The sequence below is a fragment of the Anas acuta genome, chromosome 5, assembly GCF_963932015.1.
Source record: "Anas acuta chromosome 5, bAnaAcu1.1, whole genome shotgun sequence".
Classification (NCBI taxonomy): domain Eukaryota; kingdom Metazoa; phylum Chordata; class Aves; order Anseriformes; family Anatidae; genus Anas; species Anas acuta.
In genome coordinates, this window is record NC_088983.1 from 12,591,259 (window position 1) to 12,619,229 (window position 27,971).

Below are 27,971 nucleotides of genomic sequence, written 5' to 3' on the forward strand. Positions count from 1 at the left end.
TTCCTCCATTAAATTTTGAACCTTTTCGGATCACTGCTTTTAGTGTTCTGCAGCAGGGTCTCACAGTGTCCCTCAAGTCACTCACATGCTTTCACCCTAGGACTGCAGAAACAGGCTGACAGAAGAAGTTACTTAATTTTCCTAACTAGGAAAGTGTTACTTTTTAACTATTCCATTTACACAACTATGAATAATTGTACTTGATGCAAATCCACATTTCTGTTTCTGCCTGCAAATCTTACTCCCTACTTTCAATTAAAAATCCAACACAAATTCTTAAGCTTTCAAAAGACTTGTTGATTTCTCCACAGCATTAAGCAATATAGAAATAATTCTGCAGTCACTAAAAAGTCAAAGCTTAATGCTGACACAAACCATTGTTTGCTTCCCTTGTCCTCTCAAGCCATCATAAGGCAGGCTTAAGAGAGGTATACTACGGCTGAAAAGCTTTTCATTTCTTCCAAAGTATTACCATTGTAGAACAACTGGATCAACCAACATCAGTAGCAGCTACCCCTCAATTCATGACTAGCAACTGTGACAAAAATGCTGGTTTTTCTTCATTTCTTCAAAGCACTGAAGAACCACATTTCCAATAATGCTATTCATCACATGCTATCCTCGAGTCTGGTCATCTTAATGTATTAGAAAGATTAATTGGTTCCAGCCTTTTCAAGGCATACACTGATAGTCTCTTCTGTGAGCATCTTAGGGCAACTGATGACTAAGTGGTAATATCCTTCATTGCCCCAGTCACTCCACTTCATCTAGCCCTTTGTAGCTTTTTAAAGCTTCAGTAATTTTGCCAATTAACTAATGCTTCTTTTCCTAAATCCCTGGTAGATGAAAAAGCCAAGAGAAAGGAATTGTTTGCCTTTAGAACTACATTATTGCTGACAACCTATGTTGTTTGGAAACATGTTTGGATATAGCTTTTTTGATTAACAATTTGTGGCCATAAGAAATAAATAATGTGTTAGACTGTACATTCAACAATGAACTTTTTGGTCCAAAGCGTCAAGTGCAAGTGTAGCCACAGAGAATAATAAAGAAGATACCAGTTCTGTTTGAAACACTAAAGTGAATAAATTCTTAACAAAGCTGTACCTGGGCTCTTCCTACTCTTTTCAAGTAGTGTATCTAGAAATAATGGGCATTTCAGTTCAGTTTGCCTTGCATTTAAAGCAGGCACTACTGTTACAGGCAGAACATAAACATAGGCACTGCTCAAAAAGCCCATAGTCAGTTCTATGTTTGGTCAAGTCCAAAGATACACAGCCACAGAAACCTATGTGCAAGCAAAGTTACAGAACCTTCTTCCATTTCATCTGCAAGATAAACGCGTAAGGTAACATGAAATGCGAAGTCACAGAAGCATCTTAGCAGGCACGATGAATCTTTTCTAAAATCTTTTACCAGTTTTAAAACTAGGCTGCATTTCCCCCAGCCCTCAAGATTTTCTATGCCTTACCTGAGCGTGCTCACAAATTCATGGTTTAAAGCAGGAACATGCAGATAGCAGGCTGGCAATTGTGGTTTCAGAGTCAACTCTGTTGCTATTAACTCTGTTGCTATTGTCAAAGCTTGTTTTCTTCACCAAAAATGCCTAAGGAAAACTCTGGAATCAACTAAGCATGACGTTTTAAGAACAAGATGTGCCAATTATATTTGAAAAGCACAAATAACTGACAGAAGCTGCTCATCACAAGTATTTATCCAACCCCAGTAAGGAACTTGCTCATTAACAAAGCAAGATCTTTCATGCTACTAATCATTGCTCCGTAGGCTTGGGGTTGTCTTGAATGCTTACCAGTTTGATGCCTAGATGAAATCACTCCTTAACACAGATGCAATATAACTAGGGACAATGCGTGTTTCAGCTCCCAGTTAGTCTTCAAATGAAGATTAAACTTAAGTAACTTCGTTGCAAATGCATGTTCAGGGATAAAGTGCGATACCATCAAGGGATCTCTTTACTTTGCAACGCAATAAAATTGGTACCACTTCATGACACAGGAAAGTAGAGTTCTGAGCAAGACTAACATCCCATATACCATTAAAAAAAAAAAAAAGGTCAATTAGATCTAGACTGAACTGATTTTATTTCCTTCCAAAAAGAATAGACACTAATTTAACTGAATACAGAATTTAACTTAACCGTAACTATACAAATTTCAGTATATTGTCCTGTTCAATAACTGCTTATAAATAATACTGCCAAATTTCTAGTGCATACCTTAGAATTAAATAGCCCGTCTTTCTTTCTACTCCTAATAACCTTAGATTAGAGCTGCAACGTTCAAATTAACTTAGATACAGCCGTCAATTCTCTTGCTTTTCAGTGTAGTTTTATATTATCCACATTTTTCCCCCCACTACCACCAAACCAGGACTCAAAAGTACATTTTACTGTACTGGCCAAGAAACGTTTGATGAACCTTGTAAGAACAGAATTCAGAAAAAGATTAACAACAGTTTTTACTGTAAAATATTCATCACTTTCCTCTAAAAAATAACTTATGCATTTTTGTGCATATTCTTATATTTATTAGTCTGTCACATTTTACTATAGCATCTGCAAGTTTCTTATTTGAACACTTGAACAAAACGAGTAGTACCCACTTTTAGTTAGACCATCCAAAAATCCATCAAGTTCTTTGAGAACTATGAGTTCCTGTTTTGAAATGAAAGGTGTCCAAGGATGTTCCAAGAACTTTCATCATTATATTCAGTTAACCAAAAAAAAAAAAAAAAAGACAATTTTCTTTTTTCTGGTATGACCAAATGTGACTGGTTCCCCTACTTCCTACTGCTCTTGTATTTAAACCTCCAAAATCCCTTACCTTTACTAAGCAAAGGTGCCCGTCTAACTATTCACTGTATTGTTTCACCTGCTTACTGTCCAGGCAAACCAAAATCTCCTCACTTCACTGCCAGGTCTCCAAATCCATTGTTCCAGTTAATGGAAGTCTATGTCACGTGAAAACAGCATTATATTCACCAGCTCTGTTTAGGCATACCGCCTGATGTGGCATTAAGTCATTTCATCACAAATCACTGTAATGAAATGCAAAGTAAAGGAAACTTGACTTTATTTAGCTTCCAGTTTCTGGGAGGTCAAGAGGGACTAGGATTGCTCTGGACAACAAAAGAGACTGTGCTTACAGATCATTTTCTGCCATATTCTTTCTTTAGGACCACTGTTTTATTGTTGCCCTTTCTATTACATGGGATGTACATATTATCAGGTGTTAATAAAAGGTCAGTGCCTGTACAATACATTCTACAACTGAGCACCACTTTCCGTAACTGAACAGGCAAAGAAATTACACTGAACATCAGCATCTGGCAGTATTTCTCCAAAAAAAGTGACTAAAATGGGTTTAAATTGATTAACACTATTAAATCACATCTAATATTTGATACTACATGATTTCATTACAGCTATACGATACAATTATACAAAATGTGTTAACATCAAAGAATACAACCAAAATTAAGATAGCAAACAAAACCTATATAACTTTTTTCTTTACAGGAAAATACTTTTGAAGTATGCATGTAACTGCCCATTCTTTTAAAGAAAATCTACCGCAAGCAAGTTATCAACCTCCAGGAAAATCACACATAGCATTACTACGCATATCCCCAAAAAGTGTACAATATGCACACTTGGAAAATACAAAATTAAAAAAATTGTAAGCAACAGGTGAGCTTCATATTTATAAGAATGTGAAAAGAAGTCCAATTTTAGCACTGTTGTATAAAGAATTGTCTCTTTTGATGCAAGTTCATGAACGGACCCGTCCGGTCAGGGTCACTTTACAAAACACCGTGTTCTTGAAACGGCATTACAGAGCAAGGTAGAGCATCTTAGCAATGTCACCTTAAAGTTTTTCTGTTTCTTTTTTGCTTTTTATTCACTACTTATCAAAACATGTCCTTTAGGTTTGTAGGGTTCTTTTTTTTAAAATTCTTTCCTAGAAACAATATACAAAGGGGAGGCGTATTTATTTCCAATTCATATTTCCTGTAAGATGCTTGAGTTCAACAACTTTTCCTCCAACTTTCACTGGTTGTTTTTGGCCTTAGCATGTGTTAAGATGTGAGATTTCAGGTTAGTTGATTGCGCAAACTTCTTATTGCAGCCATCAAATGGGCAAACATAGGGCCTGTCGCCAGTATGAATTCGCACATGTGTGCGTAAATTGAAGTCCAGTGAAAAACGCTTTCCACATCCTTCAAACGTACACTGTTGAAAGGAAAAGACACATTCTATTAGCTAATAAAAGCACCACCCATTTCAATCATAGATTTGAACAATACCCTACACTGCACAAGCACAAAGCCAGGTGCTGAAGATTATTATAAGTGCAACTGTGGGCATTACTTTTAAATTGCATTTAAACAATACTTCAGGTTGTTTTACCACAGTAGTATAACAGATTTAGAAGAGGAAAATAAATTCTAGCTTGCAAGCAAATGCTTTCACTAAAACAAAAAAAACCACTGCTCTCTGCACCTAAAACAGTATTTTGCTATGCTGTACTAGTTAACAGAAACTGTCCCACATCAGATTTCTCCCTTTCAGTAATAATTTGTAAAGATTTGCTCATTTTACTAGCTTTACTTCCAAGATGGGCTCAGAATACAAAGAGCAGTATGTTTAACTGCAAATACTAATCAGGAAACACAAAGCAGCTCAAGCATACGCATCTGAGTGTCTAAGAACTGCAATTTCTGAAATAATTTGGTTTTCAAAAATATCTGCAAAAAAGTACGTAAGTATTGATGAACACAGTATGCTCAAAGCTATGAATACATGTGAAGAATATTTATGTGAAGGAGAAATATCATATGAAGTAGGCTGGAGACCTCTGGTGGCAGAAGCTCATGTGACTTGATACGAATGGAAAGAGATTCAGTAACTACCATCATTTTCCTCAAAATTGATTAATACCCACTACTAGAAATTAGTATTCTGAATCAAATGAGCACACAGCCCTGAGGGTTAGTTGTGTAATGTGGGAAGTTGAAAAAGAGGAAAATGTCTTTTTTCCTCCTTCAGGAGTAACTGCAAACTTCATTTTTCAAGTGAGTAACTTCACATTATGTTTTGGAAAGTACCTCTCACGTATATCTCTCATGTACAAACAATTTGTTTATTTCTATGTCCACACAAGTAGATAAATGACAGCCTAATTAATTTAAGGTGACTTCCAATTTTAAAGATGATCATTCAGTGCTTCATTTGATTTTACAAAACAAAGAGTATCCCCAAAGAGATGTAGAAGAGAGGTTATACAGCCTACACAAATTATAAGAAATAAATTGTGGTTTGCAAGTTAACAATACCTGAAAGGGTTTCTCTCCAGTATGAACTAGTTGATGTCGCTTTAGTTTCGAGCTCTCCACAAAGGCCTTGCCACATTCTGCACATACGTGTACTCGAGGGCCATGAGTGTGCAGGTGCTTCCTCATGGCAGAGTTGTCCCTGAACATCTTTGTGCAGCCCTTAAAGAAGAACAGTGAAACTCAATTAGTAGATAAGCTAGTTCTGTTAAGTTTTACCTGCTACAGTACAAGCATTTAAGCATTTAAAATGCTTTCAAATCCTGAATACTTTCTGAAAAGTTGTCCCTGTAAAGCAGACCCCTTGCATATATTTCAAAATAAACAAATAAAAGTAATACCATGAAAACTAATAATATGAAAAGCTGAGTAAAACAAAACAAAATACCTCTTTCTCTTAGTATTACAAACCATGTGCAGTCAAATGAATAATAGGACAGTCTTGTGGAGAAGATGCAGCTCTGCTAAAAGCAAGTGAATATGCTAACAAAAGCACCTTCAGAAAAAAAAACAAAAAAAAAAACTGACAGAATGGTAGTTCATAGCTATCTATGGTATCATCTTTGATATGCCATACACTGAGTATTACAGTACTTCAATCTGATACATTACATGCTGTGGTACATTAGAGCATTCTCTAGCACCAACTTGTATCTGCCCTGCTCTGTCTTCCAACATTCCATCCTTTTCCTTCTGTCCTTCTCATTCCTGAGAAGAAATGGAGTACAAGGGCTTCCAGAACATCGCTTACAGCAACTACCCAGCCCACACCTGCAGCAGCAGACTGATCACTACCCCCTGTGGCACGGAAAGAGACAACCACCAATTCTAGTTTAAACCCACGAAGTGATACTGGGCAACTTAGTAAGGCAGATGGATCTCTTGAGTTACTGTCGACTCGACCTAGTCATACTCACTTGAACTCAGGTACAATGTCAGAGGTCTTAATCTGGGGTACACACTGCATCAACACAGGAATTCCAGGGTAAATTTAAGCCAGCAGCGACTTGTGGCTCTCTTATTCAACATTTCTATGCCTTTCTTCACCTTTTAGCAGTGATCAATAGACAGCTATCTTAGGTTTTAAAAATGTACTTCTCACAGCACACAACTCCTCATGAAATCCTATTAACATCTGTAAATTCTATTTGTACTCCAAGCGATGCTGTTTCAGCTTACCTAAAAATTAGTCTACCAACACTGCAGGGTTAGGAGGCACAAAGTTCAATAACAGTACCTGTAGAACAATCAACTGCTAATACTCAATTCTACAGGCATCCTCTTTGGAAGTTATTTCTTCAAAACTAATATTCACATTTAAACATGCCTCATTTCTTAAAAATGGAAAACTAAGACTTTCAAGGAGTTCTCTCTTCAGGTACTAGAATTTCTTTGACTAATTTAAGAAGTGCTGCACCAAAATAAGCACACCATGGACTTGTGTGCATTTATTTCAAGTCCCTGTTTGCCTCTGAGAGGAACAGTTACATCTTCTGCAATATGTTCCTTTCTTAAACTGAACTCATAAACACACATAGCCCAGAAACATCAGAAAGGAGAGAAGATGGAAGGATTGAGTGTTTTTTTTTTCCTGTTTAAATGAAATTGAGGCTATGAAAAAAATACATCAAAAATGAAGGCAGCATTCTTCAGCATTGTAAAGAATAAGTGTTCTTGTATCACCACACACTAGATGACAGTAAAAACATGGTATGTAGAATGTAAAGAATTGGAAATCAATATAAGCACAAAGAGGAATCCATTAAGCGAAAATTTCTTATGCTACCACTTTCAGGAAGAAGCCTTTTATCCATGCTCTCCCATACGCACTATTAGCTATCTGTCCTCACTACTTACTTATGCTCACACCATCTAGACCAGAAGTCAGCAAGGTTGTATTTGTCTTTTTTCATTACCGATTAAGTTGGCTAACAAGATCTACAGAAGCTGGGTAATGCAGTAAAACTAGATGCTACCAATTTAAGTGACTGGCAACATTTATTCAAGACAGTGGCCTCCCCACTACCAGCAGATCAGAATCGTGTTTCTTCAGAATCGTATCTGCAAGATGTCCCTCTCTCTCTTTCAAAACGATGCACCCGCCAGCTCTGTGGAATGTAATTCAAAGTCTTCCAATAACGCTAAGTTTGGCATCTGCTCCATAGATTGCTGATTCCTGATCTAGACTCCCAAATCTGTCATAGCTTCCAAGAAGACAATATATAGATCTTAGGAACGTACTTTGAACAGCTTTCAGAACATTCTTTCAAGTATGTATTCTTGGGTGGCAGGAAATCACAACAGTAAAACCAGCATGTTAGGGACTGTGCATCATGGTTACCAGAAGATTAGGGATGCACTAACCTTAAGACAAGGAATGGGAATAATATTCAGTGAAAGGTTTTCAAGGAAGCCTCGTAAGAGCGATAACTTCAATACAGTTAATCAAGCATAATTTATTTACAACTAGACATGTTGCTTATTCTCAAGAGAACATCAGAATAAAATTCTGATCTACAAATCACTATCTAGTCAGAAGCTGAGCACTTCACTTACTTTGTGAGGACAAGCTATCGTTCGTGGAGCATCGTCTTCTTTAATTTTTCTTGGTTTCATTCTTAAAAAGAAGAAAAAAACATTAGTAGAAAAACATGGGTAGACAGCTCTTCTCCCTCAACTGCCTACGTAATACACACATTTATTCGATAGTATTATGTGCATCAGTAATAACTCTTTAATATTTTTAGAACTCTTGAATAGGAAGAGCGGTTTTTGGTATTTGGAAAGCCCAACTTTCTAGAAGGGCCTCAAACACTGAATAAGACATTTAATGTTACATTCCTAGTTCCGAGTATGTGGAAATAAGGTTGTTCCTGACTTACACTAAGTATAATTAGGACGTTTTGTTTGAAAATTCCATTCTTTTTGTGCACGTAGCCATATGTGCACGTAGCCATATACTCAGACATGAAGGACAGAGTAGTTTCAATCATTCTTCAGTAGTTTCATCACACAAAGCTTCAGAACAAAACTCTACAGAAGCAGAAAAGGCAGGCAAGTTGTGGAATCTACACTGACAATGCAGACATCTGTTTTAACCACAGAAATTGTAATTATTCTTACGTCAAGCTATTGTACACATGGATTCTACTCCTGTCAACTGACAAGCAATCATCTACTTAATTTTAGCCATTAACAGAAGTATCCCACTACCTTATCTGTGCCATTAACCTCCATTGATGGAGCCCAGCAAGTTAATGCTTGCACAGAAATTAGGTGTTTCAAGTACAGTCATAAGACTCCCTGTAGACAATGACATTAGAACAGTCTTGCTCTAATCGCAATCTGTCTGAATGTCCAAAAAGAGATAGTTGTGTAGGCAGTAACCTGGGAAGTTGCACACTGCCCCTTTACCTCTCCTTGTATCTCAAACCTGTAGTGCACACGGTCTTCAAAAATATCAAAAATAAATAGCATAATTAGCATAGCAGATTCCAATATAAGTATGTAAGCGTAAGTAATTCATAAATGCACCTCACACAGCTAGAGATTCACTTAAGCAAGGTATGAGATTTTAACCCATTCCAAAACCCTGCCAGAGAAGGGGAGCTACACCATTTAGTCAAGTTCCTCAACTCTTTTTCCTGGTAACACAGTACAAGATAGCTCTGTACAACAGATATGACAGGTGGCTACCTCAAGTTAAACAAAAGGTTTTCTCGTGTTTTTGCTGGTTAAAGAGATGAGTGCCTTGAATTTAACAAAAGAATTGCAATGAGCAGAGTTGTTACTCTGAACATTAAGAAGCAGAGGGATCTGTTGCTATCCCAGAGCGATTTAATCCCCATCACGACAGTCCCTGAAAACAGACTGACATGTATTTTTAACATGCATTTTTAACACTCGAACTGGTTAAAACACAATTTCTAAATGATCAAAACAACCCCCAACAGCTGTGGGGAAAATAAGCTAAAATCTCTTTGTTTTGACCATATAAGCATTTGTTTCTTTGCAGGTAGGTTGCAGGATTCTTTGATGCTGTCATATAAGTAAGTAGGACTCAAATCTGCAGTTTCACTTGCGTCATTCACATGGATAGAGGAGAGAGGACAGGAAAGGAAGGCCTCCTGAGGCTGAATTAAGGCCAGAGCAGTGAAAAACCTCCTTGAGAATTCCTGAAGACTGGATCCAGGGAAATCTGCTTAGAACCACCAACTGAGACTTAAGTACGTGATGGAGAAGTCTCCTATGGCTCTGTGGGCCATCATTTGTCTTTCAGAAACAATCCAACTCCTCTCCATGTTGCAGACATAGCACAGGCACAGCATAAAAACTAAGGATTGAGTTCCTTTCTCTGCCTGGACTTTTAACAATCTCCTGCTTGCTTAGCATCTCCAGACTACACCGAATATGTGCAGGGCTAACTGAAGAACACTGCAGCCTCTTGCAAGGGTTAATACATACATGACAAAAATATGGGAACTGGAGAGTATCATATCCAACAACCCCTTAAAAACAGGCGTGAGGTATTTCTGTTGACAGAGCTCCTCTCATCCCATCACCAACAGCATGCCTAAAAATCTCAATCTTGGACACAAACTATTTTTGTTTGTGCAGACCACCTTTATTACCTTAACTTTCCTGACTCTGAGGCTGTAGGGCAAAACACACGCTTTTTTTTTTTTTTTTACAGTAGCTCTACAGAACACTTAACTACCCTTTGCATTGGATTTTCCTTATTGCATCTTTGCATCTCATTTTTTCTGTTTTACAGAAAGACAAAGCATAGAAGTGTGTGTCTGTAATGCCAACGTGGACAAAAGACAAAGTGCTTGGATAATACATGACATGAGAGAACACAGTGCCATGTTTTAATGCCATTAGAGACACCCTTAGCAGACAAATCCGGTCCCATGAATCCCTGCCTCACTTCTAATGCTATCAACTTGGTAAATGCCAACTCATTTCCCTGACCCTAAAACAAAAATGCCCCTAAGCCCGAAATCAATGTCCACAACATCATCAGAATCAGTAAAAACATCACTGTTCTGAGGTCATAACTGACCATTTGTAAAAGGAGAGACTAGATAAAAATGCAATCAGTATTAAGAGACGTTAACAGCTTTAGTAGGCAGGGATTAGCACAAGATAGCACTGACCACTGAGTTAAATCCTATTCCTAATTCTTGTATCTTGCCTCCAGTATTGAATCCAACTTTGACCAAGAAATACTACAACAGGCTGTTACACAGCAGGCTGTTAAAGCAGAACAAGAGGGAGAATAACCTGGCCTGTGTGGTCAGGAAGCCTCTAGACTGGTGTAGCCAAGAACTTTGAGGAACAAAGCTCGGTTGAACCGGACAGTCAGACTGGCACAGACTGGAGCTTCAACATACACCTTTTCAGTTTACTGTCTGAGCAGGCACTCAATATTGGAAGCGTCCATTCTGGAACAAGCTGACTTTCTAGTTTTCTGTTTCTTTTCTGAACTAAGGAGCATCAGCCTAATAGCATACTTGACTACATAAACATTTAGTCCCTATTGACTACAAAATGACACCAACATTCTGCCAATAAACAGATACAATTTAAACCATTTCTTTTCTCCTGTGGAAACATGGGAAGTGGGCAACTTAAGCCTAAAATTGTGAACAATACTGTGTATATCACAGGGTTGCACAGGCAACCAAGTGCTACTGAAAAAAACAGAAGCAGACACATCAAGAGTAAGAGGCAAACACTGCCCAGGTTGCATCTCAGTGCACAGGCAACAAGCAGCTGCTGGGCCCTTTGTACACCTGGGTCAAAGGCATGAGCATACTGACACCACAAGCACAGCTACAGCAGGTCATTTTCTGTCCAAGGTGTCATACTGCTCACAAAGTAGTGGCATCCACGTGGATAATCACTCAAAGAAGAATTTAAAGACTTAAAAGTTCAAAAGTATTAAAGGAAGTTTTTGGTTTTACTTTAAAATTAGCTTTCTGCAAGAGGAGCTCAGACTAGAAGAACCTGGACTGCTGATCTTAATTGCACTGTTGCAGGTAGCTCTTGCTGGTGGTTAGACATCTGGTTCCCACCCAATAGAGAACATCCCTACCAGCTCCCTCCCAAGTTTTCTTAGCCTGAAACACTGACCAAAACCAGAACTCTAGCAGATACCGCTATTTAAAGCAACTATGGAGGCACACGTTAACACCTGGGTGGAACTTCCAAAACAGCTGCCTTTGCACAGAGCCCATTTCCATGGCAAGACCAGAATTCCCATTTCTGCAGCAAGCTTCTGTGGGCCATGTCTAGCAGTAACAACTGCAGACCATCAAAAAAAATGGAAGTGTAACCTTTTAGACCCAGGTACAGGACATTGCAGTTAAAGGCTAAGCCTGATAACTTGTATTTAAAGCATCACATTGCTGGAGTGAAATCACAGGTATTAACCATTCCTCAAAACAAAGTTTCTTTCTAATATTGCAGTGACAGTTACAGCTAACTACCTCCTTTCACTGCCCTGCAGGAGCTGTTCCTTCCAGTAGAACCTCTGCATCAAAGCTCTGTCAATCTCCACAAACAATTATGCTGGAGATGAATCAGATTTTTAACAAGTTAGCCACAGAAACAGTGCTAAAGCAGTCAAAAGCAACTAACAGTATAGAAATCCACCCTCCCTTTCGCTTTTTTTTTTTTTTCTTCCTGTTAAACCCGTGTTGTCATATTTTTTCTTCTCCCTCTATAGAAACCTAAACAGCATTACTCTCTCCCTGGCAACTTCTTTTGCACTTCCTGGAGGTCTCTGATGATCAACAGTGATAATTCACCTCTACTGATGACCGCATCCCTATGAATGGTTAGAGAAGGAGGAAGTTATTCTCTACAGGTTCACTTCCACTTCTGGTCTGTTCCCTCACTGTCACACCCTTCATAGTGCCCTGCTGAGGCAGAAGTACCACAAGTGGTCAGTTTGTGCTAAAGAGCTCCCGAAACTGGCTAGACTGGCTTCTGGATAAACAGAAACAAAGGGAGCGCCACAAGGTGTCCTAGGAATCTACCTACAATCAAAGAGCCCACAGTTAGCCTCCAACGCAGCTGGGCCCAGAACTGTTGTAAAATTAAACTGTTCCCTTTTGTTCCAAGGTTCCAGCAAAAATAGTTACTGGTTTTGTTCCAGTTTGTAGAACATCATGTATGTAAACACAGAGAGTGACCTTAGCAGCATGGGACAGAGCAAGAGATTTCCCTTCCCCCCGAGTAATGCCTGGGGTAAAGCAATTGTCAGTTTACTGCCCTTTAAGTGTCTCTGGAACAAGAACAAGACCAGTACAAAAGCACATACCTTATAAAGAGGCCTAAGTCATAAAGCTAGGTGACCAGCGTGCCTTGTCATGTTTAAGAAGGGTGTCCAGTTTCAAACTCTAACACAGTTGCCTTGCCTTTGTTTCCTATCCATTTTGGAAAGCAGTCTTAACAGGAGGGGCACTTCCTCCAGTGGCTCTCTTCCAGGAAAGGTACCAAGAGGAGCAGAAAATAAAGCCACAGAGAGGATAATTTTTACCACTAGGACCCATTACTGTGCCAATTTCCCAACTTCTCTTTTTATTTCTTTGTATTTTACTTATATTTGTACTGTGCTGTCTCTAGCCAGTTCAGTCATCTATCAAGAGAGCAGACAGGAGTTTTCAAGGGGATTTGTTTGGGGGAATTTTAAAGAAGCCTACCATATGCACCAACTAGAAACACATCTGTTACTTCTCCAAGCAGTTATGACTGCTTCACATCTAACTACAGAGCAGCTCATAATCGGTTTAGACTTGGATGAAATATTTTCATCCAAGGTTTTCAACCTGGTTTCATCCAAGGTTTTCAGCCTTCATCAAAGGTTTTCAACCTGGAGGAGGCTCAGGGGTGACCTTATTGCTCTCTATAGGTACCTTAAAGGAAACTGGAGTGAGGTGGGGGTTGGTCTGTTCTCCCACATGCCTGGTGACAGGATAAGGGGGAATGGGCTCAAGTTGCACCAGGGGAGGTTTAGGTTGGATGTTAGGAAGAACTTCTCTACCAAAAGGGTTGTTAGGTATTGGAATGGGCTGCCCAGGGAAGTGGTGGAGTCACCATCCCTGGAGGTCTTTAGAAGACGTTTAGATGTAGAGCTCAGTGATATGGTTTAGTGGAGGACTGGTTAGTGTTAGGTTAGAAGTTGGACTCCGTGATCTTGGAGGTCTCTTCCAACCTAGACGATTCTGTGATTTTATTTCACCTTAATGGACTTTCAGTGTCCCAGCCAAAAGGTATCGAAAGAAAAAGGAGGTAATTTATGAGGTTTTATTTCTTTTGTTGCAGATCATTGACAACTAATGTTTTACATTCTGATCTGACTGCCTTAGAGAAATACACAAATCCATTTTTACTTTTATTGAATTTTTAAAATGTAGTAGAGAAAATGCATGAGTTGTACAACAGAATGCAGTAATTTGTGGAAGGAAGTTGCCCAACAGGTATAATTTATAGTCATTCATCTATGAATTACTAAGCAGATCTTAATGTTCTGATGCAGTTTGTTTATTTGCGGTGTTTTCAATAGTTTCAGGATGTAGAAAAACCTTTCCAGGAATCACTACAGAGGTTCCAGTTAAAGGGCCCAGATTCCTGTTACATGACTCAATGACGCACCAAAAAGGCAACAGAATCCAGCGGTATGTCGATGGAATAAACGCTCGTTCCGCTGGTGCCACCTAGCTGCTGAGCAGCAGTGGTGCCCATTTCACGTGCTTTTTCTGCAGCTTCTGAAATGCTTTTTGTAAGGCTGCAGCAATACAGAAGACTTCAAGCATCGTTGAGACCACCCCACTTTACCCCTCACTAAACAGACTCAGAACTCCAGACCCCTGCCTGAAATTGGTTACTACTAAAATTAAATTCCAACATGCATTTTAATTAAGAGGCCACAAAGCTTTTAAGTTACCCAAGTTAAATTACCCAAGCTTTGCCCATTTCAAGTTAACCTCAGAACTCTGTTCCCATAAATTAATGCAACTGTCTCAGTCAATTTACCCTTAATCAATATAAGCTGCACGGGTATAAAGAGTGAATCTAGCCTGGTTTTGAGTAGCTGATTTACAAATGTATAGCACGTTTCTTCCAACTAATTTAATGAAAATGGGAAAGCATCCCAAAATAGCTTGTTTTCAACTGCACAAAATTAACTTAGTATTAGATTTTCCTAGCCTGTTTATGCTTCCTTATATGTGGACTATGCACAAACTTTTTCCACATCAAAATACAAGGCAATACCACATGAAACTTGTCAATTTGAAATCTCTTAAAACTTAACATGCTGGTCAAAGCTTTCAGAATACAGCTGAGAATTTCTGAAGTCTGAATACTGTAATCCTTCAAGCAATGCTTGGAACTTTCAGAGAACTTGACACTAAATAACACATCCTTTTAGGAATACAAATACAACTGTACTCCTAAACCCTATACATCCAAACCCAATTCTCATACAAGTAAACCAGTTTTTTTCTTTCAGTTTGCCATGCAAGAAGGCTTTCAGTGATACACAATATGTAGATCAACAAGACAACTGAGCAGTACAAAAAGAGATCTGAGGAATCAGAGCCTGAATTCATCTTATTAGCTAAAAGAAGTCCCTTCAACATGTTTATTTCTCTGCAAGAGAATAAAGACCATAGCAAGCAGTATTCTGATACACCCACATGCACCAGTCTCAGCTATACACAATCATTTCAGATCTAACATACAACTAACTCTGTTTTCTTTTCCAATTTTCTTTTTTAAGGCAAGAGTGAAGGTTTGACAATCATTGATTCTGACCAAGAAATCAAAAAAGCTTTCCTAAAACAGAAGATGCCTAAGGTTTTCATATACCTGCAATTAAGCTATCAGAACAATTTTTGTAGGCTTTGTGCAACCTGGGGACATTGCTGAAGGTGACACATGCCCAGTATCAATGTTTGTTCATCTTGTGACTGAAGCAGTTCAAATTTTATCTGCTATACAGAGATATATTAACAGAAAAATATGAGACAATACACAAAACTCAATCTTTCTATCATCCGCTACAAATTCTAGCTCTGCAACTTCCTAGAACATTCCACCCTGAACAAGGAAGTTGAAATTTTACATTACGGCCAAGTGCCACTATTCTCTCAGCAGAAGACTAACTAAAACCTAAAGATGCAGTACTTTTTACGATATTAAGAAGGATGCAGAAATATCTCACAGAAGCAGTCTGGTAATTTCAAGAAGTCCAAATCCTGGCAACCTTTTCAAGTACTCAAACTGATCTGGAGAATAACGTTCAGTATGTGCATGAAGGAAACCCTGTAAGAAACTAGTTCAGCTTCATAACAGAAGATAAAAGATAACTATTTAGTACCTCAGTGCTTACCAGAACAAAAGGTTTCAAAATATTTTAAAATAACTGAAAGAAACATTCTAGGCACATGATTAGCAGAAACGTTTAACATCTTAGAATTAGAACACTATGTACATTCGGAATATCACTTAAACATTTGCTTTCACAGAAAATTGTGTATTAGCCTTTCAGCAATTCTCAGAGGAAACCACATTCATTTTGATCCTTTTACTAGTAAATCAGGTAAACAAGAGCATCAATAGGTAAACCACCCACCACTTCAGGAAAAAAAAATCCCTTTTTCAGTTGTTCATGACTTTTTTTTTTTTTAAATACACTTCCAGATTAGATAGTTTTACAGTGCTTGTTCCCTGTCTATTACTTAGAGCCTTCAGTATTCAGAGTTTAATGGCTTTACTGCAAACAGTGGGAAGAGCCTGTACCAGCAGTTCTCCAGTGGAATCACAGCACAGACTAATAGAAGCAGCTTCTAAAAGGCAGCAAGATCGAAGAGGTGAGACTAGAGTAGACACAGCTCACTGGGCACCAAGATCCACCTAACCAAGAAGCTAGATCAGAACTTGGGTCAATAGTCCTTGTCACCTAGCAAGTAATGGAAAAATTTTGTGGTATGTAAAAAAAAAAAAAAAAAAAAAAAGGCATTAAGCCTTCTGTAATTGCAAGTGCACTGCACAAATGTCACAACTATCCAGTGCCAAACCAGACTTCTCTCTGGTGACCTCACGGTTGCCCTCTGGTGGCCACAGCCTGCCCTGAGCACTCAGCACCACACCCAGCAGCTCAGCAGGGCTTTTGTGTTTAAAACTGAGAGCTTCAGAAGTGAGAAGCAAGTGAAAAACAGAAGTGGCTTTACCAACTGTGTTAGTCTAGCTTTCTTGTACTGAACGATCTGAATGCAAGACTTCATTTATTTGATCCTTTGTCACCAGAGACACTGAAAGATGCACTCTCTCACATCAAAGATGCAGATTATTAATGTCTTTAGGCCCCACCTTGCCTAATGAGAACTGAAGATCAGAAGTCACCTGCTGAATGCAGGACCCAATTATTTTAATACATTATTCACTACTCCATTCTGAATCAAGTTCCTTGTTTTAGAAGATGATTAAAAGGAAAAACAAGCCATATTAAATTTATCATTTATTCTGCCCAACAGTTTCTTAATTAAACCAGTGGAAAGAAAACCCTTTTAGTTTGAAGATCCTTTCTTCCTACTTACCTAGCAAATTCAGCCAGCTGTTTGGGGTCTGAGAGGTCAATGCCAGGTATTCCACCAGGAGGAAGTTTCTTTCCTGTCATGTACTCTGAGTAATCTGGGGGAGAATTCTCTCCAATGATCTGCTCTTCCACCACCGTTTCATGGTCAATATCTTTCTTATCATCTGAAATACACAGAATACCCAATTCATTACATACAAAGATCAAAACACAACACAAATTATCAGGCTCATCTCAATCTAAGTTCACTATAGCTGTACACAAAAAAACAAATTGCATTCCCAGATTTCTACACTAATTGTTTAAAAACAAGAAGACATCCCCACAGTTATAACACGAGCACAGAAAGAACACAGTAGGTGGGAACAAAAGCCTAAACTGCATATCTACTTAAACACAGACAAGTAAGGAAATAAGTAGAACCATCCTATGAGAACGATGGCTGCATTTTAAAGATAACGCACTTTTCCTGAAACAATGCATAAACATTTAATTCTCTTAACCTCTTTAAGAGTAATCTCCACTATAGCCACTTTGGATCTCAACAGCAACCAGTAACCAAACAAACCTATCTGAGAAGTGACAGGTACTTACCTTAAGAAATTACGGCTACTGATCTTTAGCTTCGGAGTCTTCAGAGTCCCTTGACCCTCAACAGAAATGTCACAGAGGGACAAGAAACTTTAAAAATAACTGCTAATGGACTTCAGCACCTGCCCATAAAATTGAAGTTTTTCAACACTTGCCCACAGATCCGCGGGAAAGCAAAAAGCTAAGCAGCGTGTCTCCCTCCCCAGGGGGCTTCCTCTTCTGTGGCACTGGGCAGCCTAAGCGATTTCCCACTCTGCTGTGTAAACAGCAGATAGGGATCGCTCAGACCTTTGATCTGCAAGCCGGTTAGAGACGGCTACTTCAGCTGCTCTACAGCTCCTCCTGCGGATTTCTGCTTAAGGACGGCGGGGAAATGAGGTTGAAGACCTGCTGTTACTGTCAACTCATATTCCAGCACAGAACGTGTCACAACGTTTTCTCTCTCCCCTTTTGCTATTTTACAGCAGAAAGCAGAGAATGGAAACATCCACCACCTATCTCCTCACTGCCCAACTCACACCAGCTGAGGGAAGGACACAGCACCAATCCTGTTTTCCACCCTCACCTGAAAAACCATCTTCCCAAAATACACCTAGAACAGATGTATGTACAGCTCTAACTCTTCAGCTAACTGCTAATAAACTTGTCACTGCACTATTTCTCCCACCCTATATATGGGAAGATCCTGCAAATCACATTATACAGAAAGACTCTAAGTCCAAGTATTTGCAAAATATCACTGTGTATTTTTTTGTAAAGTAACAGTATTAGGATAGAAACAGTATTTCCCCAATTTGGAAAAAAAAAATAGGAAAACATAAGGCAAAGAACAAATGAGGCAGTATTTCCCTTTTCTTTTTTTTCCCCCCATAAACACAAATACAGATAATAGTATTTGTTATGCAGTAGCTCTGGTTAGGGAAAAGAAGACAAGACTAAGCAAATAAAAGAACTATACTAAGGACAAATCTCTATGCAATTTGTAATGCCTGCTTTTACTCTTGGCCACTAAGCTATTTCTAGAAATGTTACTGCTAGTTTGGGGTTTAACCTGATCTACCAGATCAAATGGCAGTTCGTGTATACCTTCCATGGCCAAAGAGGAAAACAGACTTCAACACTGCAAAGGCAGCAGTGTTAATAAGCTAATAATAATATCTGCGGTATTAAACTTCAACATGGACAATTTGGACACTTTCCTTCACTTTAATCTAGCTTTCCATTCATTGCATTACTTTTCAGCCTTTATCAATGCTTCACAGAAAGCAACTGAATTTACCTTAAGCAAGTATTACAGGGCAAGTTTTACTGCACCTGCAGGAGTTACAAAGTCAATTCAATAAACCTCTAATTCAGCAACGCTTTGTTCTTCCCAACTGTCAGAAGGCTGAGAAGAGGTATTTCGTAATGCCTACACAGGCAGAAAAGGCACCACGAAGCTCAGAAGAACAGAACACCGGAAAGCTAAACGCAGAGCCTCCTCCATGCTGCAGACCAGAATGAGATCAGCTGCCTTCAATTTGGCCATTTCAGCAGCTCCCCAGAACTTCCCAGAGCTTCCAGTTTGACTGTCTGATGACATGTATAACAGAAGTGAGCTTTCATTTCCTGCCTCAGCTCGGATGCATGAGTCAACTGGGAAATTTTGTATGCATTCCTTAAGATTTTCTCTTTCCCTAACGTAAAGGCCCACAACTCAACTGTGCCTTCTTGATATTTTGAGAGTCAGACTGAAAGTCAGCCAGCTTTCAGTGCCCTTCCTTCCCGACAGCCCACCAACAGAAATCAATCCCACAGCAGTGTTTTAGCTAGGCTGCTGGAGTAAAACATGAAAAATCAGTACATGCTATTACCTTGATAGAGAAGAAAATAAGCAGAAGTATCACTTAACACGTTCTTGACAGTTATGTGAAAATAAAAAGCACTCCGGTCTTCCTATACAAAAACAACACCTAACATGCATCTCTAGAGCAGGAAAATACCTGCAGCTTAAAAAAATAACTTACAACAGCCTAAAACAACAGCATACAAAACATTTACCCCAGGCTAAGGGCCTTCAAGATAACTTAGGGTATGAACCAGATCTAACTCAGTTATGGAAAGCAGCAGCAGACTTGAGCAGCTCCTTAGCATCACAACACCTTAGTTACAGGCCATCCCACGATACCATCAGCTCATTGGAATAAACAAACAAACCCACACGCTGGAAGAAGTCAGGAAGATCTTTACCAACATCTTCCAGGCAGGACTTTATCGCAGGTTTAAAATTGTGATGCCCAACCAACCCAGACTAGGCAGCTCAAGGTTTAGAGGCTAAAGTCCAAGCAAACTTTCACTCCGGCCGACAAGTTAACCATCACTCTCATTGCAAACAGGACAAGTTGTCTGCTTGATGCCTTCTGCATGGCACAAACTACATCCAAATTACTTCTCCCTTCTCCTCTCACAAAGCATCAGAAATTCATACATGCTGCATCCAAAGCAAAGCAAAATGCAGCTACCCTCAAGTTCTAGTGACACCTCTGGACAAGTACAGTCCAAAGGAGGCACAGGGCAAGCTAAATACTGACAGAGCCATTGAGCCAGTCAGCAAAAACAAAATTAACTGCTATATACTACCTGACCTGCTTTGTTTTGTCCCTTAAACCCAATTTAGAGGGGCTTTAAGCATTCTGCTTAAGTGTATTTAGCGTTCCTCTACATCCATTGCAGCTTTCTGTAAGGAACTTGCAACATGATTTCAGTCCCACCTTCTCAAATACACCGCACAGATGAAGGTACGTCAATTAGTGAACTACTTGATCCTTGATTTCTGCAAAAACATGCGATGCCAGTCACTAATACCTACATCCAATATTCACATACCTTTTGATGTTATATAATATTGGTTCCTTAGAGATACAACAGATACTCTCCACACCCATCATCTTCTTCTGCGCAGCTACGGAAGACAGACACCCTGAACTGGTTTGTTCTATGCATCTGTCTAGGACATGCACAAATAGATCTTCATGTTCACGTCCTTCCACCTGCATTTTTCACTCCCTATTACAAGCAATACATATTTTGCACATTTTTGCATTCAAAGTATGTCAAAGGAATATTTTTATACACAGACCAATGGAAGCCCAGCACTTTAGCCAGCTGGGTTTTGTGACAGTCACTTAAAACATACTTGGATTGGTGAAATGACCAGAAGTTTTAAGAGTACCAAGCTCAGGTACCAATTCAGGTGGGAGGAAGTCAGTCTACCAGGATAAAACCACTAACTGCAGATTGTGTGCAACACAATGACAAAGCACGATGGAATCTGTATCCCAAGACCTCTGTTGACTATCTTTTGCTCTTACCACCAAACTTCCTCTATCTTTACACAGAAAATCCATCCACCTCAGGACCTCGTTATTTCATGTGCTTCCAGAACAGCAGCTAGCTCCAGCTGCCAGCTCTCGATCTCCCAACTCTTTCAACCCAAGAAGTCCTATCACTGTTTCTGCCTCAGTTACTCTGGTTTTAACCTTGGAACTTCATCTCAAGATCCCCAGTTTTCTGAGCTATCCTCCTCCCTCACTACATGGCAGGGAGAACACATTATTCAGTCACATTTCCCCTGTGGTACATACAGAGTACAAATGGGAATTAAGAAGGTACGCTTTCTAGTAAAGCGATGAGACTTAACCCTAGAGCTTTCTCCCCGAGGTACCAAGTTAACAGCCACTCTTCTTACTAAAAGGATGAAAAACAGTTAAGCTCAGATTTTCTTTTCATGATCACACAGCTACACCCATTTGTTTTAGGAACAGCTGAAATGCAATTACATGATAAAGGATGCATTCAGCGACGGCGCAGCACCAAGGCACTGTGGTAACAGCTTGGTTATTGCTACCACATCACAATCTCCTCAGGCAAAATACTTCATTGGTCACGTTTGGAAGCAGAGAACCGTAATTAGCTCATTAAATAATACAGTAATTTAGCAGACGCTTCTGAAAGTTAAATTCCATTTTGCACAGTATGTCATTTCTTAACCTAACTGGCTACTCAGTTACTTTCCCTCCGCAGTGCCTTGCACGCAGATGGAGAACAGGTTCTTCTTTCCCCACGTCACCCATCTCATATTTCACACCGCTGAAGGAGACATGAACTGACAAAAACACTGCATATATCAATAGTCATCATCTGACTGTAACGCTGGTGAGACACTGCGCTGAAGCACTCTGACCTGAATCATCAGCACCTCGCAGGGAGAGGTCTAGGAGTAAGCCTGAGGATCCTCGTTTTGACAATGGGCTAGGAGGCAACTTCATCCATACAGTTAAAGTGATGAATCACGTTCAATGTATTTCACTTCCAAAGCTGAAAAGATGTTTAAAACAGATGCAGGAAAATATCTATGATATGTACTTGTCCTCTAAGGTTCACTGGCAAAACTGTTAGGGCAGACTCAGCGCCTATGGATACCAACAGCCTGTATTGCTGTCGGTCAGAATCAGAAATAGATTTCCATCTTAACATTTTAAAGGAGCCACACACTTTCTGCCTCCATTATGATTTTTTTTTCTCATATAAGAAGCCCATTACCCATTTGTCATTGCTAAGAATTTTGGCTATCCTTGATACTGGCCCAAGACTGAACTAAATGACCCTCTCTCTTATAATACTAAAGACAACTGCTCAGATAGCTGATGATTCTTTTTCTCACCCCTGTAATCTGATCAAGTCAAATGGAACCCCTTCTACTTTAAGGAATTAAAGGTTTCTTTTTCTCTCCCAAAGAGGCTTTGAAGAACCTTCTGGAAACCCAACATGACGTCCCTGCATTTCCAAATATGGGCCCTCTGCACAGGCTTTCTGGATCATCACAAACCATTTTCAAACTATACACGTATGTATATTTGTCTTTCCCATCTAGAAACAGGATACTTCAGCAGTGTAACATCTATGGGCAATGCTGAGGTTGGTTGTGCTACTTCAGCCCTAAGCTTGCAGACCAGCTACACAAACAATTTGTGCCAGCACAACCTATTTCAGATTCAGCAGCTTGACAATCAGTATCTAATATGATTTTTTCCCCCCAAATCAAGCCCAAGTTGTTCAAGATTGCAGCATTTGGTGAAGCCAGAATTTCAGCACCACCGTCCAATGTAACATGAGAAAGCAATTTCTATTAATCCTTTCCTCCCCCCATTGCTGGGTACTATCACGTAGTTGTAGCTTTTTTTTGGTGCCTATTTTCCACAATCGAAGAAAGACAAATGATTCCATTCTGAAGATCTTGAAAACGAACATGAACTAGAACAAAGCCTTTCTTAAACTAACCACTTTAATTAAAGTAATCACAGGTCACAAGTTTGATATCACCACAGATACCAAGGTGATAAGAGAAGTTATGGTGAGTCCAAACCGTTGCCAACAACAGTAGAGCAACTCCAAAGTAACCACATTAACCAGACCAGGATCGAGCAGTCCACTCTAATCACATCAGTGGATATTTCACATGCTATTCCTACACCTTTCAAGAGGTGTTATGAGGTATGTTAAATGCTTCGGGACAAAGATTTATGACTGGCTACATTTGGTACAGCTAATGTAGCAGCACTAGAAAACAGTAACGAGTAATTAATCCACATTGTCTTTGCACACTGCGGTGAGCAAAGCACCCTTGTTCCCAGTTCAAATACCCAAGAACAGCAATATAGGACTCATTGTTTTAGCTCGATGCATGGTCTTGTTTACTGGTCATCTTTCGATAAACTTTTTGTTAAATATCTCAAACAGTCCATTAGATCAGTGTGTAAGCAAGTCTTTAATTAAGTCGAAAAACAGAGGCAAAACAACTATCTTTGTTCAAAATAAAGCATGCCTGATTCTGCAGGGAAACTTTAGTACAACTATCCTTTTGTAAGCAGGTAGTTTATTCAGGGATTTTTTTTCCTTCCATTTCTGCCTCTTTTGGATTTTTTCTGGCATTCACCACCCCCCCAAGTTTGAGAAAACACATAATGAAGCACCAAAAGTTAAGTGTTTGACCACAAACCACTCCAGACCACTTTTAAAACATTCAGTAAACTCTCTAAGAGGTATAAAAGCCTACCCGACAAGCTCAGTAAACTTCACTCTTAGCTGAAGAGGTTAAACCAAAGGCTGTTTCAAGCTCAGGGTGGGAGGGTGCACAGTATAGGGGGAGGAGGCTCATGCGCATGCGTGCAGGGAAGGAAAGTCAAACTTGAATATTTTTTTCTTTGTTAAGTATATTGTGATTCTGCTTTTGGGGAGTTTGTGGGCTTTTTTGCCTCTTGAATTCAAGTTAGCAGAGGTATTCTGTATCTTTCTGCAGCATGAATATAACCGAACTAAATGTACCAATGCAATTCAATCCCCAGTGCATTACAAGTGGAGATCGTTCTGGCTGAGCTTGCGTGGTCATGATCACAAAGAAGAAAACCACTGCAATCAATAGGGCTATCCTGATGTAAGAGTTGTGTAAGCTGGAATAGAATCAGATGCATTGATTACACACACGCTTCGTTTCAGTCAAGCAATAATCAGCACGCAGCTCTACGGAAGCATCCTATCAGGCACTCTGAATCTGAGTACAAGCGAGGCCCTATATCCTGCCAGCTCACGAGCCACACATTGACTTGCTTTCAGCTACCTTAGGTACTTTCCACAAACCAGAAGACTATGTATTTTATTCTCTTTTGTCTTTCTTGCACAGTCAGTTTTAAGAAGAGACAGCATGCGAATTTAATTCAGGTCACGTCCATCGATACACAGAAGCATATAGAACCCCATTCTACTGAACAGCAATTCAGGAAACTCCGAACTGAAAGTTCTCTGTTCATCCAAAAGCAGGGAACTCTGATCAGGCTCATTAGCTAACCAACTAAGTGTGTATCAGCGGTGTCACACGCTCTGGCAAACTTGCTAAATAATCGCCTATATTAAAGAAAGGGAAAATCAGAATCGCTGTTCTCTGTGTCTTTTCAGACAAAAGAATCCAGTTGTTCAATATACTCTTCCTTCAGCACTCCCCTTACTAATAAAGCTACTGGTCACTCACAAGCATCACATTCTGCCAACATTTTTTTTTTTTTTTTTTTAACTACTTCGGAAGTTTAACCAATATCTGATTCCCTGCTACAAATTATAAAGCGCACAAGAACTATGATAGGCAAAACCGAGTACCAGCCTATTAGCCATACTAATTTAAGTAGTTCATGAAGTGACCGCTTTTTGCCCTTATGTAACTTTAGCCCAGAACTTTGCCTACAGAGCCTTAGCTTCCAGTGACACAATTCTTTGTGAAAACACAAAACAAAGCAAGAAAACCAGCCACAGCGTACCGCTGACAAAAGAAATACATCCTTCCCTTTATATATTTTGAAGCGAGGGGTCAGGAAACCGTTGGCGGCTTAACTGGGAAGCGCATGTCAGGTTCATCCCGAGCCCTGCAGATAACACCGGGCATCTTCACCTGACTTCCCTGCCTCCCTGAGACACTCCCACGGAAAGCGACTGGGAAACGCGCGCTCCCACACCGAAAACACACGCTTTCACCCCAAAAACACACGCTGCCAGCCCGCTCGGACCCCGCCGCCCCCACCACCCCCCTCCCGGCCATCCCGGCTCCCCTCAGGCGGCAGCGGGGGGGCCGCCCCTCGCCTAACGGGCGCGATCGGCACCCAGGAGGAGCGAGAGGAGCGGCGGCCGGGACCGGGAGCCGAGGAGGAGAAGGAAGGAGGAGGGGGGGGGGGGGAGAAGCGGCGGGGCGGGGACGGGCAGAGAGGGGGGGTTGAAGCGCGGCGCGGCTGGGCTCGCCCCGCACCGAGCGCCCGCCCGCACACCCCGCCTCCCCCTGCTGCAGAAACTACGCCATTGCGGCCTAGTCCTGGAGCCAGCGGCGCGCCGCCGCCGCCCGCCCTCCTCCTCCCTCCCTCCTCCCTCCCGCACCCCCTCAGCCGCCGCCATCTTGGCGGCCGCCGCCATCTTTCCTTCCCCCCGCCGCGGAGCCGGGCAGGAGCAGCGGCGGCGGCAGCGCAGCCCCCGCCATCTTTTCGGGGAGCCGCCATACTTGCCCTGGCGAGGAACATGGCGGCGCCCATCGCACACACCAAAACATGGCCTCCCTTCAAAACAACGCCGGCCGCCGGCGGCCGGGCGGCCCGAGGGGCTCGGGGAGGGCGGCGGGGGGGCGCGCACTTACCCGAGGCCCACATGGTGACCGAGAACTCCCCCTCCAGGGTCTTGATCTGCACCTGCTTCTGCTCCCATTTCCTGCCGCCGCCGCCCTCGGCCCCGCCGCCGCCTCCCCCGCTCAGGTAACTCTTCTTGCTGCTCTTCTTGCCGCTGCCGCCCTTCTTCACGCGGCCCCCGCCGCCGGCCGACGAGGAGCCGCCGCCGCCGCTCTTGCTGCCGGCGGCGGCCACGGTGACCAGGGTCTGCTCGATGTACTCGTCCTCGCCGGCGGGGGCCGGCACGGGGATGAGGATCTGGTCCTCGAAGCCGTCGTCGGCGCGCAGTCCGTCCGAGTCGTCCCCGCCGACCACCTCCTCGCGGGTCTGCACCAGGATCACCTCCTGGTGGTGGTGGTGGAGGTGCAGCTGGCCCCCGCCGCCGCCCGCCGCGCCGCCGCCCGCCCCGCTCGGGTCGCCGTCGGAGACGAGCGGCTGCAGGGCGATCATGGGCTGGTGGTGGTGGTAGTGGTGCGGCGGGTGGTGCGGGCCGCAGTCCTCGCAGCACTCGTCCTCCTCCTCCTCCTCCTCGTCCTCCTCGCCGCCCACCACGGTGGTCTCGATGGTCTCCACCGGGATGGTCTCCACCTCGATCTCGTGCAGCTCCACGATCTCGGCCGGCATCTCCGAGCCGTCCGTGGCGATGTACAGGGTGTCTCCCGAGGCCATGGCGGGGGGGAAGGGAGAAGGGGGTGAGGGGGGGGGGGGAACGGGAAAGGGAGGAGGGGAGGGGAACGGCGCTCGCTCGCTCGCTCGGCGGCCGCCGCGAGGGGCTCGGCTCCGCTGCCCTCAGCCGCCGGCGGGGCTCGGGCGCCTCCCGCCTGCCTTCCTTCTCCTCGCCGCCTCCTCCCCCTTCCACACAAACACCAGCGCCTCGCAGCCAGCCGGAGGAGGGAGGGAGCAGGGAGGAGGGAGGGAGGGAGGCAGCCGCCAGATCCCGGCCCCGCGCCCTCGCGAGACTTCGCGCTGCCGCCGCCGAGACGGCCCCCGGCAGCCCGCCGGGAACCGCCCCCAGCGCCCAATCGCGCCGCCCGCCTCAACCGGGCAAGGCGGGGAGCCAATCGGGGCGCGCCTTCCCTCGGAGGCCCGCCTCCCTACGCCGCCGCCGGCCTATCGGGGGGCGCGGCGGCGGCCGGCCCCGCCTCCCTGCTCGCAGCAGCCAATCGGCACCGGGCGGCGTCACCTCTCCGCCCGCAGGCACCGCCCGGCCGTTTCGGCCCCTCCCAGCGCCGAGGCCCCGCCCCTCCCCCACTGCTCGGCGGGGGTTGGGGGGGGCGGGCCCGGCTCGCGCCCCGCCTCGCGCCGCGGGCGGCCGGCAGGTGGCGCGCGCGGAGCCCGACCGTTAACGGCCGCGGCGCGCGCAGGCGCGCGGGAAGCCCGCTGACAGGAAGGGCGGCCCGAGGGGGCCCCGCCGCTGCGCGCCTCCTCTCCGCCGTTATTTTATGTTTTGTACCCTTTTTTTTTTTTTTTTTTCCTTTTATTCTCCCAAAGGCGGAGCGCGGGCGCGCTTGGCCTGGGGGAGCTGACGGAATTGCTCCGCTCCAGTCGCACTCGGCTCCCCCCTCCTAACACCGGCCAGATCGGGCTTATTGTTGTAAAAGTCCCACAAGCGGCGGCTGTTCGCACTTCCTAAGGGATTAGCAGCTCGGCACGTGTAAATTTCTCCCCTTTGTAGGGCGATCTTAGCGACACGGTGAAAATAGTGCCTTTAGCTTTTTAAAATCAGTGCCGCAAGTGTTTTCTACCTCTCCCACCCTTCAGCATATACCGAAGGCTTTATTTTGCTGCAGCATTCACAAGTGGTTATTTTTCAGTGAACCGCTACACGGAAATGTTCCTCAGCTCAGTGGTTTGCCCGCTACACGCTTCCCTTCATCCTGAGCTGGGTGATTTGCCTAAGCAGCACACGGTTATTTTGCAGTGGCTGCGAGGATTAGCCATGCATTGTTTTTTCTCTTGAAGAGAGAAGAATACAGCATCAAAGAAAAATAAATACATGAAAGCTGCCCGTTGAAAAGGTGTTTTAAAAGAAAATCTTGCCCTGAGTAGCATCACCAGGTGAAAGAGGACAGGGAAGTCACACAGGATCTCCCTTGAGAATAGACCAGTCCATACACTCATCTGGAAACCTTTCCTTGGAAATAAAAGTTATTTTTAAGCATCCATAACAAATATGTTTATTA

At 42.5% G+C, this 27,971-nt stretch overlaps 1 protein-coding gene across 1 annotated transcript; it reads right to left on the bottom strand.

Annotated features, from left to right (window-relative positions):
* Positions 1-2,083: 2,083 nt before the first annotated feature.
* On the bottom strand, positions 2,084-26,765 carry YY1 (YY1 transcription factor). The gene is made up of 5 exons (XM_068682772.1): positions 25,761-26,765; positions 16,965-17,127; positions 7,909-7,969; positions 5,356-5,514; positions 2,084-4,252 (listed from the first exon to the last, which is right to left on the bottom strand). Exons 1-5 carry the CDS (start codon positions 26,455-26,457, stop codon positions 4,070-4,072), a joined length of 1,263 nt encoding a protein of 420 aa, XP_068538873.1. The 5' UTR covers positions 26,458-26,765; the 3' UTR covers positions 2,084-4,069.
* Between the last annotated feature and the right edge of the window lie 1,206 nt (positions 26,766-27,971).

What these genes read in the sequence shown, in the direction of transcription:
- YY1 (XM_068682772.1), bottom strand. Translation starts at nt 26,457, where the DNA reads ATGGCCTCGGGAGACACCCTGTACATCGCCACGGACGGCTCGGAGATG. An exon ending in GGTCACCATGTGGGCCTCGG is followed by an intron (nt 17,128 to 25,760) that starts GTAAGTGCGCGC and finishes TGTGTATTTCAG; the next exon opens with ATGATAAGAAAGATATTGAC. An exon ending in CTGGAGAGAAACCCTTTCAG is followed by an intron (nt 4,253 to 5,355) that starts GTATTGTTAACT and finishes TCCTTTCAACAG; the next exon opens with TGTACGTTTGAAGGATGTGG.